The 17,366-nt window shown below is 43.0% G+C and overlaps 1 protein-coding gene across 2 annotated transcripts in view; it reads left to right on the plus strand.

The window, feature by feature from the left end:
• Positions 1–17,366, plus strand: part of LOC124286955 (ras-related protein Rab-34-like) — a 32,128-nt gene extending 14,762 nt beyond the window's left edge. For both annotated transcript variants that reach the window (XM_046723411.1, XM_046723412.1), the window contains exons 6-10: positions 3,757–3,821; positions 4,268–4,395; positions 5,913–6,003; positions 8,245–8,364; positions 15,800–17,366. In XM_046723411.1, coding sequence (XP_046579367.1) covers positions 3,757–3,821; positions 4,268–4,395; positions 5,913–6,003; positions 8,245–8,364; positions 15,800–15,861 — 466 coding nt within the window. In that variant the 3' untranslated portion in view covers positions 15,862–17,366. The remainder of the gene's footprint in view (positions 1–3,756; positions 3,822–4,267; positions 4,396–5,912; positions 6,004–8,244; positions 8,365–15,799) is intronic.

Raw genomic sequence — 17,366 nt, forward strand, 5'->3', positions numbered from 1 at the left:
ACTTGTCATAGTGGGTAATGAATAAAAAAAAATAGGTACAAAATACAAACAGTAGGTACCTAATATACCGGTACTCATCGGAACAAATAAGTGTTCCTTTATTCTTTTCCAGGTTTCTTCACAAGGTATGTATTGCACTGTGAGTGAAATTCTGGATATAGATAAAGGAACACTTGTACTACCATGTGTTCCCTTATTTGTTTCCATGAGTGTATCTCTGAAACAACAACCAATAAAGTTTTCACAGTGCTGACTTTATGACAGTGTGAATTTATCATGACAGTGACCCATTTGCTGTTAAACTGAAAATACATGACTATCCATCCTGGTTTGGATATATTCATTTTCCATATCATGCTTTGACAAATAACCACGAAATTTAAGTAAAAACACTCCTTTTAAATTTTTTTTATGAACATTCGATTCTAGTGATTGCTGAATAATGAGTTGAATTTATGAAGGGATGCAGTAACACGCAGTAACACGCAGCAACACGCAGCAACACGCAGCAACACGCAGTAACACGCAGTAACACGCAGCAACACGCAGTAACATGCAGTAACACGCAGTAACACGCAGCAACACGCAGCAACACGCAGCAACACGCAGCAACACGCAGTAACATGCAGTAACACGCAGTAACACGCAGTAACACGCAAGTGAATCAGAACAGACTCAGACCACAGACATTCTCTCACATACAGTAACACGCACGTGAATCAGAACAGACTCAGACCACAGACATTCTCTCACATACAGTAACACGCAAGTGAATCAGAACAGACTCAGACCACAGACAATCTCTCACATGCAGTAACACGCAAGTGAATCAGAACAGACTCAGACCACAGACAATCTCTCACATGCAGTAACACGCGCGAATCAGAACAGACTCAGACCACAGACAATCTCACATGCAGTAACATCGAAATCAGAACAGACTCAGACCACAGACATTCTCTCACATGCAGTAACATGCAAGTGAATCAGAACAGACTCGGACCACAGACAATCTCTCACATGCAGTAACACGCACGTGAATCAGAACAGATTCAGACCACAGACATTCTCTCACATGCAGTAACACGCAAGTGAATCAGAACAGACTCGGACCACAGACAATCTCTCACATGCAGTAACACGCAAGTGAATCAGAACAGACTCAGACCACAGACATTCTCTCACATGCAGTAACACGCAGCAACACGCAACAACGCGCATTAGACAGCAACAACAATCGAACAGCTCAACACGCACATAACACGTGAATGCGGTATTCTCTCACATGCAGTAAGTGAATCAGAACAGACTCAGACCACAGACATTCTCTCTCACATACAGTAACACGCAAGTAAATCAGAACAGACTCAGACCACAGACAATCTCTCACATGCAGTAACACGCAAGTGAATCAGAACAGACTCAGACCACAGACAATCTCACATGCAGTAACACGCTAGTGAATCAGAACAGACTGAATCAGAACAGACTCAGACCACAGACAATCTCTCACATGCAGTAACACGCACGTGAATCAGAACAGACTCAGACCACAGACAATCTCTCACATGCAGTAACACGCACGTGAATCAGAACAGACTCAGACCACAGACATTCTCTCACATGCAGTAACACGCAAGTGAATCAGAACAGACTTCGGACCACAGACAATCTCTCACATGCAGTAGTAACCACAGACACTTGAATCAGAACAGACTCAGACCACAGACATTCTCTCACATGCAGTAACACGCTAGAGTGAATCAGAACAGACTCGGACCACAGACAATCTCTCACATGCAGTAACACGCTGCAGTAACGTGAATCAGAACAGACTCAGACCACAGACATTCTCTCACATGCAGTAACACGCAACGTGAATCAGAACAGACTCAGACCACAGACATTCTCTCACATGCAGTAACACGCAAGTGAATCAGAACAGACTCAGACCACAGACATTCTCTCACATGCAGTAACACGCATAAAAGTGAATCAGAACAGACTCAGACCACAGACATTCTCTCTCACATGCAGTAACACACAAGTGAATCAGAACAGACTCGGACCACAGACATTCTCTCACATGCAGTAACAAGTGAATCAGAACTCAACCACAGAATCAGAACAGACTCAGACCACAGACATTCTCTCACATGCAGTAACACGCAAGTGAATCAGAACAGACTCGGACCACAGACAATCTCTCACATGCAGTAACACGCAAGTGAATCAGAACAGACTCAGACCACAGACATTCTCTCACATGCAGTAACACGCAAGTGAATCAGAACAGACTCAGACCACAGACATTCTCTCACAGCTTTGTGCCTTTTATCAGCATACAGGCACTAAATGCATTGAGGAGTAATGCAAGATAAGTGTACAAATATGTATAATATTTACATCTTAAAAAGTGATTTGAATGGGATTTTTGGGTGGTACTTGGTTCAAGGCTATCCTGTCTTTATGAATTATCTATATTGTTAAAGACACAGTATTTTATTTCCATCATGGGGAGCTGGTTCATTGTTTGTCTCAGTTTGCTTTACAGAGTTGCTTCCCTTGTGCCAGTAAAGTATGATCTGGGTTTGAATGTGAGATTTTTTTCTCCTGTGTTTCACCAAAGATGTACATGTGAAAGGCCTCTGTCAAGTCAGGCTTCCGACAACATCAAGTTGACAGAGCTTCATTACAGAAATAATGTTCAGATCGGCTCAAGACACAGTCTGCTTGTAAATATTATTCTGAAGGAACATGTCAAATATTTTTGTACTTTTGTTATGATTTTGTGACCTTGGTGAAAGTTACATATAAGTTGTCACACATGTCATCTATGTTAAAGATGGTCCCTTAAATACTGTCACCCAAAGATGTATGTTCCTACAGTGTGCTTATTTCTGTATTACGTCACTGGGTGTGGGATTACAGTGGAAGCCCTCAAAACTGGCATTCGTTGGGACCGATAAAAAATGCTGGTATTGAGGGCATGCCGGTTTAGAGAACTTTTCAACCTGATAATGATCTTTCATGTTCCGTAAGATACAACTGAACAACGTGTTGATAGTCATCATATTCTTCATTCATTAATTCTTGGATAGGGTCTTATCAGGTATCGTGTCTTCCAACGTGCCAGACAACCTTCTGATGCATTTCAGTTTTCTCTTTCAAAATAGGTCCAGAAATGGGCATGTTTTTACTGCGGGCAGTCAAAAACCAATCATTCGTCAGTGTGTTAATTTTGCCAAATTTACTGTTTGCAATAATTTATAATACAAGTGGCACATGTCACTCACTAATTTGCCAAATCCTTATCCATACTCCTTTCATCAGGCAACATCAATGAGCTTAATGCCGATGGTAATTCACTGTGTTGTTAATACATGTTCAGCCAATCAGCTAATCAACAGGAGAGCCGAGATACCAGGTGCCGGTTTAGAGAGCGTTAATTACAATACAAATTACAGTCAATTGGGCGGTCTTTGTTGTGCCAAAGTAAGGAATAGACTGACGCCATATTAGAGGGCGTGTAAATAATCATAAATTAACTAGCTTCTGCCGGGACCAACTTCTAGTGCCAATATTGAGAGGATGCCGGATTGGAGGGCTGCCGGTTTTGAGAGCTTCCACTGTACTTGTGAGACAGTGACTGCCGACCGATAGCTCCAACTGAAAGATGTTGTTTAGACACTTATTTTCAATGTGAGGACCCTGCTGAGATAGCAGCCCATTATGTATACATTGTCTTGTTGACAGATGGGACACAGCAGGCCAGGAGAGGTTCAAGTGTATAGCAGCTTCCTACTACAGGGGAGCTAACAGTGAGTACAACTAGGGGAGATCACTCTGTCCTTCTCTTTCACATTCTAAATTGCTCACAGGTAGTGACTGCCAAGTCAAAAATGATATGCATGGTTCTTCTCAGTTGTACCACTTTAAAACATGCTGGGGCCCTTTTGATTTTATTTAGAAAATATATTCCTTTCCCTGGATTATATATTAAGTGTCTCTGATTAAACTGTAGATAGTTGGTGTTCAGTGACTGTAACTATCCGACCTGACATGACTTTATGTCAGTTGAAGAAATGAACAATGTCCATCAGTTGTTTTCTTTTAATTCATTGGTTTACATCTTCCTTTTGTCATCACTTTTAAAGAAAATATGCTTTGGAAATATTGTTGTTATCACATGGAGGAAGGTCTAGTTCTAGTGTGGCAATGCCTTGAAATAGCGAAGAGGGAGACTGTATTGTTTGTGTGTTTACAGTTGTGATCGTTGCGTTTGACCTGTCTGACGAGGCGTCGTTACGGAGTGTTCCCAAGTGGATGGACGAGGCTTGTGAGAATGCAGCTGACCCAATCAAATGTCTGGTTGGAACTAAGAAAGATCTGATGGTACGCAGTGATTCCAATGAGGGAGGGGCATTCCAGGTCTGGTCCTAATGTTAGAGTGTAGGAATGTGGATGTAGTTCACTATCTCAATGATTACTGATGGTTACATCGTTAAACTTGAAACATGCCTTCTCTTGGATGAGACTGTTTTGAAAAGGTTATGGAAATTATTCAATGTTAGTTATGTTGCTCTTTTACATGTAAAATCCTGAGATTTAGATCATTGTCAGATCTTGAGAAGTCTGTCACGGTAAGAAGTCAAAAACGGTAAGGAATGTTTTTAATCTGGACCAATCTCATTACGATCATATCTTATTTCTAATTCTACCATGACTTCAGTAAATACTGGATTGTTATTGGTTTATTATAGTCATTCAGAAGTATCTGTAATCACCTTATATAACTCTGATTTTCCAACACAATATGTATTTTTTTTTTAAATCTTAATAACGCGGTTACGGTTGAATGGAGATAAACTTACTGTGTTGGAAAATCAGAGGTATATAATGATATTATAATAGCTCTGAATTTTGTATTTAAAACCTCATGCTACGCGTTCAGTATTAAATCAAATTTAGAGCTATTATAATTTTGTTAAATACCTCTGATTTTCCAACACAGTAAGTTTATCTCCTAATTAATGCCCAACACAGATCTGTGGGTATCCATTTCTCCCCAGGAAGACCTTGCATTTGACCTATCAGAACATGTGTTTTCTAATCATTTAATCTTGGAAGGGGTGAAAATGGGCTTGTTCCAGATGAACAAATATGATGTGTACATTAGACATACCTGAATGTTGCTTGCTTTCAGTTTTCAGGTTTTGTATTGAGAATTTTGTCAATGTGATTTTCAAAGAATAATCTGGACTGGACATCACCAGTTTGATACAAGTGCTTTAGAAAACTGTGTTCTCATTGACTCATGTCAGTTTCTTGTTGGACATTTTATCAGTCAATGCGAGTTCTCAAAAGTTGTTATGACATGGCATGAATGGGATGTCCCCAGATCTTTGTTTTAGTAGTGGCAGTGAGATTTCAGGTCTGTTGAGAACATGCTGGGAATACATGGTGAGCACTGACCCAATAGCAGGGTCACCTCCAGTCAAAGATTATATTGGACTCAGGGGCAGATCCAGAGGGGGTGTGCACACACGCCCCTTCTTTGCCGAAAGAAAATTCCCTGAGGAGCATTTCCCCCTAATCTTTGGACTTCCTGGTTTATGTGCATCCCCTTCTCCAAAATCCTAGATACGCGCCTGGGACCGGACAGTTTTTTCAGCTGATGTTTTTAAGTCAGCAACGGATTACACCCCACTCAATAGCATTGTTACCATGATAACTGCTCCATGTCAGCAGGACTTATCTACAGGCCCTCCTTGGTCAGCTGTTATGATGATCACTGTGTGTTCTGATGCAGAATCAATAGAGGGAACTGTATTTGAATATTGTGGTGTGTTCTTACCAAAATTAGTCCAGATGTATCAAATCTGGACTAATCCCCTGTCTTTACTTTCCAGTCTCCGGCAGGGTACATCGATATTGAGTTCCGTGCTATTGCGCTGGCCAATCAGTTAGGTGCTGAGTTCTGGGCAGTTTCCTCCAAGACAGGTAACATTATGCAAAGAGAATTGAAATGGCTGACTTCTTGGCAGATGTGCACTGTTCCGACAACCTAACATTAGGATATATTGTGTCATTAGGATGTTTTGTCTGTACTTTTACAGGGCAAGGTATATTGTAAAAACGTGAATGAATTTTTCAATGAACAGGAAAGCCATGAATAAAATTGAAAATGAGGTCCCAGAGAATACTTGTAAAATAATGACGGGGTGAACATATCACATGCTATCGACCTGAGAGATGTTATAGTATCAGCTCTTGTTGTAGTCTATTCAACTAGGTTTGGTTTGGTATAGATATTACTTCTCATAAATTGTCAATTGCCAAGAGGCCAGTATTTGAATTGTGTTAATATTGATATCCTGTCTTACACTGTTCATACTGATATTCTCTGATCCCTGTGTTAACACTGACCCCCTGTGTTACCATGTGTTAACACTGACCCCCTGTGTTACCATGTGTTAACACTGACCCCCTGTGTTACCATGTGTTAACACTGACCCCCTGTGTTACCATGTGTTAATACTGACCTCCTGTGTTACCATGTGTTAACACTGACCCCCTGTGTTACCATGTGTTAACACTGACCCCCTGTGTTACCATGTGTTAACACTGACCCCCTGTGTTACCATGTGTTAACACTGACCCCCTGTGTTACCCTGTGTTAATACTGACCCCCTGTGTTACCCTGTGTTAATACTGACCCCCTGTGTTACCCTGTGTTAATACTGACCCCCTGTATTACCCTGTGTTAACACTGACCCCTGTGTTACCCTGTGTAAACACTGACCCCCTGTGTTACCCTGTGTTAACACTGACCCCCTGTATTACCCTGTGTTAACACTGACCCCCTGTATTACCCTGTGTTAATACTGACCCCCTGTATTACCCTGTGTTAACACTGACCCCCTGTGTTACCCTGTGTTAACACTGACCCCCTGTATTACCCTGTGTAAACACTGACCCCCTGTGTTACCATGTGTTAATACTGACCCCTGTGTTACCCTGTGTTAATGTGTTAATACCCCCTGTATTACCATGTGTTAATACTGACCCCTGTATTACCCTGTGTGTAAATACTGACCCCTGTATTACCCTGTGTTACCCTGTGTGTTAACACTGACCCCTGTATTACCCTGTGTAAACACTGACCCCCTGTGTTACCCTGTGTTAATACTGACCCCCTGTATTACCCTGTGTAAACACTGACCCCCTGTATTACCATGTGTTAATACTGACCCCCTGTATTACCCTGTGTTAATACTGACCCCTGTGTTACCCCCTGTGTTAATACTGACCCCCCTGTGTTATTACCCTGTGTTAAACACTGACCCCTGTATTACCATGTGTTAATACTGACCCCTGTGTTACCATGTGTTAATACTGACCCCTGTGTACTGACATGTGTTACCCTGTGTTAATACTGACCCCTGTGTTACCATGTGTTAATACTGACCCCTGTATTACCCTGTGTTAATACTGACCCCTGTGTTACCACCCCTGTGTGTAATACTGACCCCTGTATTACCATGTGTTAATACTGACCCTGACCCCTGTATTACCCCTGTGTTAAAGTGTTACCATGTGTTCACACTGACCCCTGTATTACCCTGTGTTAATGCTGACCCCCTGTGTTACCCTGTGTTAATGCTGACCCCCTGTGTTACCATGTTAACACTCAATACTGACCCCTGTGTTACCCTGTGTTAATACTGACCCCTGTGTTACCCCCTGTGTGTTAATACTGACCCCCTGTATTACCCTGTGTTAACACTGACCCCTGTGTTACCATGTGTTGTTTAATACTGACCTCCTGTGTTACCCTTGTGTGTTAACTGACCCCTGTGTTTACCATGTGTTATGTGTTAACACTGACCCCCTGTGTTACCCTGTGTTAACACTGACCCCCCTGTGTTACCCTGTGTTAATGCTGACCCCTGTGTTACCCTTTGACCCCTGTGTTGACACTGACCCCCTGTATTACCCTGTGTTAACACTGACCTCCTGTGTTACCCTGTGTTAACACTGACCCCCTGTGTTACCCTGTGTTAACACTGACCCCCTGTGTTACCCTGTGTTAACACTGACCCCCTGTGTTACCCTGTGTAAATACTCTGTAGTCCTCTGTTGGCATGATACTATGTTACTGAGAGTGACTATAAATCTAACACTATTTTCTAATCATTTTGCCATCAGTCGTCCTTGTGTCATATTCTAATCTCCTTTCAGGTGAGAATGTTCGAGACTTTGTCTTCAGAGCAGTGTCTTTGGCCTTTGACAGTGCTCTGCTTAAAGAAGTCGATACCTCTGCCACATCACCCACAAAGCAAATAGGAAATGACTTGATAAGTGAGTAGCCCTATAATCATCACATTTTAACATTTCTGTACTGATATCCCTATAATCTTTATATTGAACATTTGCATACTGATACTAATATGATCTTTGTGTTTAACATTTGAGTATTGATACCAATATGATCTTTGTGTTTAACATTTGAGTATTGATACCAATTTGATCTTTGTGTTTAACATTTGAGTATTGATACTAATATGATCTTTGTGTTCAACATTTGAGTATTGGTACTAATATGATCTTTGTGTTTAACATTTGAGTATTGATACTAATATGATCTTTGTATTTAACATTTGAGTATTGATACCAATATGATCTTTGTGTTTAACATTTGAGTATTGATACCCCAGTAATTGTTAATTTTTAAACTTATCCTATCTCACGACTTGCCCACCTCTCTCTCTTCATTCGACCATGAGTGGAAACGAATTAAAACTTTGCTCCAGGCCTACCTTGTCCCTGTCCCCGTGCTGTGCGTGCCTTCCTGCCTCAGTCATGCTCACCAGTCCATGACAGCACGAGGCATGCGCAGTCCTCACCCACGTGATCACCTCACATACTCATTCTCTTTCTTGTCGCTCCACTGAGTGGACGTGAAAATAATTTCGTCTGAGAATTGCTCAAAATGGTTAAGCCTGTTCAGGCCAGTAAACGGAAGTTTTGTGCCCTTTATAATAAAGTATTTTCAGCATGGGACCCACACACATCGTGTGTTGATTGTGTGTTTTTTTGTGACTGGGACACACGCTGTCCTAAGTGTTCAGGTCTGTCTAATGAGGCGTTTAAATCTTACAAACGTGCTTGTGCCAGACGTTTGGCAGATAGGGCTAGGACTAATTCTGCGGGGTCTGGTCCATCTCCCGCTAAGAAACAATGCTTAGATCACCCCACCCTCACTGCTCACCGTTCTAAATCGCCCGTCTCTCATGACGAGGATTTTATGGACGCTTCGTCGGATTCCTATTTGTCTGAGAACGTTAAAAGGCTTTAGGGGAGCCCCCACCCAGTTTTAGTTCTCATGAGCTTACCAGGGTGGTAATGACCGATATTTCTTCTACGCAAGATCTGCGATCTACATTATCTCGTAGGTCTGTTTCTTCGGAACGTTCACAGACTTTGAGAATTTCTAAGCATTCACCGTCGAAGCGGGGATCAGCGCGGTTGGAACGTACCCACTCTCCTCTTTCCATGGTTTTATCTCACCGAAACAATTCACCCACACGAGTTGAGTCACCATCTGGTGCGAAGGTTCGAATACGTTCTTCCACTGCTGGGAAGAGTTGTTCTAGGTCTCGTTCACGCTTGAGCTCTTGTTGGCCTTCTAACGTATCAGTTCCAATTGATTCACGTAATCGAATGGGTTCACCAGGACGAATCAGTTCACTTTCCCGAGCCGGCTCACCAGTACATCTTCGAATGGGTTCACCTGACCGAACTGATTCACGTCATCAAATGGGTTCACCTGACCGAACTGATTCACGTAATTGAATGGGTTCACCTGACCGAACTGATTCACGTAATCGAAGGGGTTTACCAGGACTAACGGGTTCACATTTCGATCCGGTTCACCTAGCCGTACAGTGTGTTTTCGTCAGAGTGATTCTCGTAGTCGGTCTCATTCACTTCAGGTGAATCAGGATATCCCGTCTTGTCAGTCTACACTCAGTACCGTAATTTTGCGCACACTGTAACAATATTTACTTCCTCGGATCCCCAATCGTCATGTTCCTGGAGCAAACATTGTCGGGAATGTGCTCCCTTATTAAGGACGTTTTTAGAGCATGTAGACATGCTCATCAAAACGCTCTGTGTTGCCAGTTGACTCACACATCCGATCTACATCGTCAAATCGCTGAACCGATTCACCACACAGAATCGGTTCGCCATACCGAACGGATTCACCAGACCGAACCGTTTCAACGCCATACCGAATGGATTCACCACACCCAATCGGTTCGCCATACCGAATGGATTCACCACACCGAATCGGCTCGCCATATCGAATGGTTTCACCAAACCGAACCGTCAAATTGCCGAACCGATTCACCACACCGAATCGGTTCGGCATACCAAATGGATTCACCAGACCGAACCGTTTCGCCACGCCGTATGTGAATACGACATTGACTCAGTTCGCCATAATATTAAGACTGTTTCTTATCGCCGAAACAGTTCACATCATCGATTCAATTCACAGCACCGAAACGACTCACCTCGGCCGGAACATTTCACCTCGCCTCACCGGTTCATCTGAGCGTTCTAGATCTCTCCATCAGCTGAGATCATTTAACCATTTCGGTTTACCGAACCAATCCAGATCAGTCACAATTCAGATCACATCGGACTGATTCAGATCACGTCAACTTTCCGGCTCACCACCCTGAACTGATTTACCTGCCGGCTCGTACCGTTTCACCAGGTCGAAAGCTCCCTATCGTCGAACCAGTTCACCTGGCCGTTCAAGATCAATGTACAGAGGTAGTAGCTATGTGCTTCACCATGCCGATTTGATTTACATGTGATGTTAGTAGCGCAGTCATCTAGAGATATCACGCTCCGGCACTTGACGGCCTGATGATCCCAGTTCTCAAGAGTCCTCTGTAACCGGGGCTCATCTCATTCCAGATTTAATCTACCATCCGATCTTCACTTTTGATGAATGATTCGGTTCAACGATTCTACCCTTTGGTGTAGATGTCAGTTCTGCAACCACCCGATATGGCATAACTAGATACGCTTGCTAGCCAGGAATACTCTACGACGCTCCGATGAGTCTTGTTACTACAGACTACTGGAAACAGCGTGTTTGTGTATCACTGGGTGCAATTGTTGCAGACGGCTCGTCATCTTCAGCTCCCTTTGTTTTACATGATAAGCAAGTTTCTGGACAGATAACAATGGGTGAAGTTCTTGCGCATGGTACCAGCAATGTTTTGTCAAATAGGCAGCATAGCTCAGCCCGGAATTTATGGGTTGCGACTCGCCTGGTTAACCAAAGACCATGTTGTCCGTATTTTTCTGTCACTCGTGTGTAACGTTTGCAAATGGCGGACTACTGTTTGTTTACCGGAATTTTGATGATTAGAGTGACTATGAAGTGCCCTTGCAGAATTCTCTTGGTCCGACGAAACGGATACCAAGTCCAGCCTTTAAATGCAAGTAACAACGAACGCTGCCATTCCCGGTAAGAGTGAATGTGTCGGGATTTTGACAGCCAGTCGAGAGAGACTGCTTATTGAGGGTGACGGACAGAAACACCCTTGAACGGTTTGACTAGTTCAAGCACTGAGTTCAGAGGTCACTGCATTATGCAAGGACTGTCACCAGGCAGCGATCTACTCCTTATATCACTCCACCTGGCGCACCATTATTTTGTTCGGCCAAAAGAAACGTTCCTGAGGTCACCGATACAACATTTCGGCATAATACTGTTGTCTGTTTGCTTCAAGTTGAACTGGGGGCGGTGGGGTAGCCTAATGGTTAAAGCGTTGGCTCGTCACGCCGAAGACCCCGGTTCGATCCCCACATGGGCACAATGTGTTAAGCCCATTTCTGGTGCCCCCCGCCGTGATCTTGCTGGATGATTGCTAAAGGCGGTGTAAAACTAAACTCAGTCAGTCAGTCAGTCAGTCAGTCAGTCCCTCGACCTGTGAGACGCCTACCTTCACATCCGGATACATCCAGACTATCGGAAGTATCTTCGATTTACTTTTATGGGGCGTCATTGATACCAATGGAGGATCCTGCTGTATGGGCATATGTGCAGCCCCGTGGCTTTTTACTCAGATACCCATTCTGATAACAAGCTACCTGCATTGTCGGAGCGTGACAACTGACAACAATATCGACGACTGTGTTCAAGCCCAGCAGGATCCAGTCGTCCTTCCTTTCCACAGACAGTTCATCATCAAGTTGCTCACGCAATTAGGATGGCTGCTAAATTCGGAGCAATCAGGGGTAACACCGACCCGCTGATTTCTTCTTATTGGGTCAATATTCAACACGCCAGGTCATGATGTTTGTGCCCCAGGAGAGGTGGGACAAGATTCAGTGCAACGCACCACTAGTGTTGGTCCAACCCACACTCTTTCGCCAGTGGCAGAAGTTACTAGGGTGGTTGGCGTCGGCACAAGCGCTGACTTACAGGGGCCAGCTGCAGCTTGCCCTCTTCAGATGGTTCTGTGCCCATACATCGGGGACGACAACCCCAGGGAGTTGATTTGTCTTCCCGCACAACTACATTCAGTCTTTTGTTGGTGGCTCAACAAGTGGAATGTTTGTGTTGGAGTCTCTAGGGTGCCCTTCATACCGACTCAACACCTATTCGTTGGCACATCTTACAAGCTGGGGTGCTCACTTTCGCCATCAAGTGGCCTAGCAGTGGTCATCAGGAGAAAGGGCCCTTCATCACAACGAATTGGAATTCAGCACTGTCATTATCGCCTGTTCGGCAATCGGGACAACCATCAGCTTCAGCGCAGATGATCACCAGTTGCGGTCGTTTCTGCTTTGTGTACAATCTGAATAAAATTCTGAATTTTATTTCTGATTTGTGTCTTCGATTCTTCTGGGACTTGCGAGTTTCCGATTCAATTACCCTTTCACCCTCCAGGGGACAGTGTCTGTGGGGGTTGTTTCGAAGCAGGGGCTGGCCCGATACTGGTCGTCAGACCTTGGAAATCGTGGTAATGCGACTGTTTACACTCGCTAAGCTCTGTCCTTTCACTTTCATGAAGGTAGTGACTGAACACCACATTGCTCGGGAATCCCGGTCCCTGGAGCACTTGTGTTTAGTAAGTCAATGGGTCCGAACTGACCATCGCAGGTCTCGCTTTTGAGGCGCTGGAGGGTCGCCACCTCACTTACTGTCCTCTGCTCCACGGAGTAATTACGTCCAGTGAAGTGAGTCATTCCCGGCGTGTTACACTTCAGAAGCGTTACCTTTAAAGCATCGCCAGAGCCGCCGTCGTCTCGCGTAAGAGACTGTTTATACCCTTGTCTACTGCTTCCAAGGCGGAAGTTTCTCGCACAACACTTTCATATTGGCTACGAGCTACAAAACTTCGAGCCTACACTTTTGCGGTTTGCCACCACCTACGGCAGTCAACCCTCATGAAACCAGGGCATTGGCTTCTACTATGGCGTTGCATAGCAACTGCTCGTTAACTGCCATAATGGAGGATTGTTTTTGGCGATCTGACACAGTATTTTCATCTCATTACCTCAGAGATGTGTCGGTGACGGATATTCAAGGCCTTCATCAGTTTGGACCACTCGTCCCTTGCCCAGCAGTTATCAGCGGCACAACATCGCAGATAATGAACTTCCTTGTGCTCCGATGCTATATGGATCCCATTGGGCAGTTGATCCCAAGTCACGATCGTTTCTGCTTGTGTACAATCTGAATAAATCTGGAAAACTTTTTTCTGATTTACGTCTTTGTTCCTTCCGGGATTTAGATTTCTCCTCTCATTTGTTTGAGACTACAGAGAGTCGCCACCTCACTTACTGTCCTCTGCTCCACGGAGTAATTAAGTCAGTGAAGTGAGTCTTTCCCGAAGTGTTACACTTCGTAGCGTTCATGCTTCTAAGTGCCTATACACATCTATGTGATCTTACTGTGGTAAGTAGTGGAAGTCATAAGATGATGTTGTGGTACTGAACGTTAAAATTGTGAGTTTTACCGATTCAATTACCCTTTCACCCTCCTCGGGACGGTGTCTGTGGGGGTTGTTTCGAAGCAGGGGCTGGCCCGATACTAGTCGTTAGACTTTTATTACGGGGGTACCTTGGAAATCATGGCGATGCGACTGATTACACTCGCTAAGCTACGTCCTTTCACTTTGTGAAGGTAGTGACTGAACACCACATTGCTCAGGAATCCCGGTCCCTGGGAGCACTTGTGCTTAGTAAGTCAATGGGTTCGCACTAACCCTCGCACATAGTAACTTGGTAGTTATTGGCCTACCTTGTAGTTGCTTCCTACAGTTGTTTGGGCATAACGCTTAGCTGTTATCGCTTGAACTTCGGGTAATCCATGACCCACCTTCCTACCGTGGGATAAGTGCAAGTCGTGAGATAGGATAAGTATATAAATATACAATTTATAGTTAAAATTTCCAATATTTTAACATTCCAGTACTGATACTCCTATAATCTTCACACAAGGTGTCTGACATGTTAACCTTGAATTTCATTATGATTTTTGTATGTCTGCTGCCAACTGTTAGATACTACTGTGTGACATGTTAACGCTAACCAGATCATTGAAGTAATTGATGCCAGATGGAGGAACAGAGTGTATACAATAATACTTTCATTCACTCAGTTTGATGCCAGATGGAGGAACTTAGTGTATACAATAATACTTTCATTCACTCAGTTTGATGCCAGATGGAGGAACAGAGTGTATACAATTATACTTTCATTCACTCAGTTTGATGCCAGATGGAGGAACAGAGTGTATACAATAATACTTTCATTCACTGTTTGATGCCAGATGGAGGAACAGAGCGTGTACAATAATACTTTCATTCACTCAGTTTGATGCCAGATGGAGGAACAGAGCGTGTACAATAATACTTTCATTCACTGTTTGGTGCCAGATGGAGGAACAGAGCGTGTACAATAATACTTTCATTCACTGTTTGATGCCAGATGGAGGAACAGAGCGTGTACAATAATACTTTCATTCACTCAGTTTGTACTAGGAATAGTCTCACTCACTATGTTTACAGATGGAGTACTTTCACCTTGGGCTTCAATAATTTTGGGGGCTCAACTAGCTGGGTTTTGTAACTCACCTCATACTCAAAATAACCTCAAAAACTGTTCAGTATGTTTCAAATTTGTAGATATATCAACAGAATCTAAAGTGGTGACTTTTGCTATTTACAGCTTTTTTGCATTTTTATTTTTTCTCGATTTCCATGAAAGCAATTTGGATTTAGTCTCAAAAAGGGGTGGATTTCGTTTCCGGAGCATAAAACACGCAATATCTATCACAAAACTTGGCAGATATATCAATTAGATCCCAAAGTGGTATTTGCAGAATTTTAGGCATTTCTATTTTTATTGGTTTCCATGGAAACGATTGGGACTTTGTCTAAAAAAATCAAGTTGGACTTTAACTTCAGTTGAAGTAACTGTCAGCTGATTTGTTCTTTCAATTTTGTGGGGGTTGGGGGAATTTGTCATCCTCTAATGACTCTTGTTTTAATAGTAGAAATGCTTATCTGTCTTTATCTATCATGGGAATGCTTACCTAACTCTAGGGAAAGTGGGAATTCTTTTAATAGCTTTGAAAAAGTGGGAATTGTCTCTGTAACTATATATAGCGTGAATCTTTCATTAACTTTTCATGTACTGGGAATTCTTTCTGTAACTCTGTATGTATATTTACTTCTTGACAAACACTCTTAACTTTCAGATGTACAGCGGGAAAATACAGACATGTTCGAACGGCGGAAAAAGAAGATGAACTGCTGCTAGTGATGATGGCGATGGGACGAAGGCGGGATGTATATTTCCTGCTGATAGTTTGCTGGTGCTTGAACAGTGTGCTGTGGTAGACAATGCATACTTACATAAACAAAAGTGGCATCACACTTTATGACCAAAACACTTCAGTCAGAACAGTCTAATGTTTCATTAATGGTTAATATGCAGATTGTAGAAGCACATTTGAGTTGTGTCCCTTAGCCTTGGGTTGGACCGTGATGATATGGTTCTGAGATTCCAGTCAGTAATGCAGCATCATGTCGGTACATATTGCTGTCTGGGGTTGGACCGTGATGATATGGTTCTGAGATTCCAGTCAGTAATGCAGCATCATGTCGGTACATATTGCTGTCTGGGGTTGGACCGTGATGATATGGTTCTGAGATTCCAGTCAGTAATGCAGCATCATGTCGGTACATATTGCTGTCTGGGTCTGGAGACGCTCATGCTGACTGGCCTGGTTCAGGATGCATGGATTTAGACTTCCAGTGATGGCCATATTAGACCAGTCTCACTTACAAGCCTCCTTACAGAGTGAGTGATTCTTCTGGTCATGTTCTTTTCAGGGCCCCATTCCTCAAAGCGATTATAACACTATAATAGTTGTAAATCACTACAATCCAATTGTAACTTTAACTTACAATCACTCCACCGTTCTTCAAAGCAATGGTAAGTTACAATAGTTGTAAGTTACAATCAATTCCGTAAGTTGCTAATGACCGTCTGTAACTTACTTATGATCGATTGTTGTGTTGGAACAAGATGGCGGCGTTTGTTGTAATTCATAAACAAAGGAGACAGAAATTTGGCCCTAAGAGGATATTTCACGACCGTAGTCGTGTTCTTGATGTTTACAATGATGCTGAAATATTTTCAAGGTACAGAATGACGAGGGCTTCCATTCTGAAACTGGTAAGCATGCTAGAAACTGGGTTGTCCTCGGACACTCAGCGTTTACATGCACTATCTGTAGAAAGCAAGGTTTTAATTACTTTGCGATATCTTGCTAAGGGTGGGTTTTTCTGCAAGCTTGGAGATATCCATGGCACCGCTAAGTCAAGTGTATGTAGGGTGATTCACCCAACGATTAGAGGAAGAATTGACGTCTTGAACAACATACATTTTCCTACTGTCGAAACAGCACCTCATATCATGATGGGCTTTTATGAGATCAGTGGCTTTCCTAAAGTGTTTGGATGTGTTGATGGAACTCTTATACCGATCAAGCGTCCCCCCATCGACGTCGTGAAAGGGAAAGCAACACTCACCAACTGGAAGTAATGTAAACGCATTATTTCTAACTTTTGCACAGAAGATCACGATTGTAATTTACAATCGAAAGATTTACATTCACGATACTTACAATTCCCTTACAATAACTTTTAGGAACGACAATAAATTGCTATTTACGATAATTGGAAAGTTGATCGTAAGGGTCTTACAACTGATAGTAGCAATGATCGCTTTGAGGAACGGGGCCCTGAATGTCAAAGTAG

Source organism: Haliotis rubra, unplaced genomic scaffold (genome assembly GCF_003918875.1).
Source record: "Haliotis rubra isolate DU_JTF1 unplaced genomic scaffold, ASM391887v1 Scf397, whole genome shotgun sequence".
In the NCBI taxonomy this organism is placed as follows: Eukaryota; Metazoa; Mollusca; class Gastropoda; order Lepetellida; family Haliotidae; genus Haliotis; species Haliotis rubra.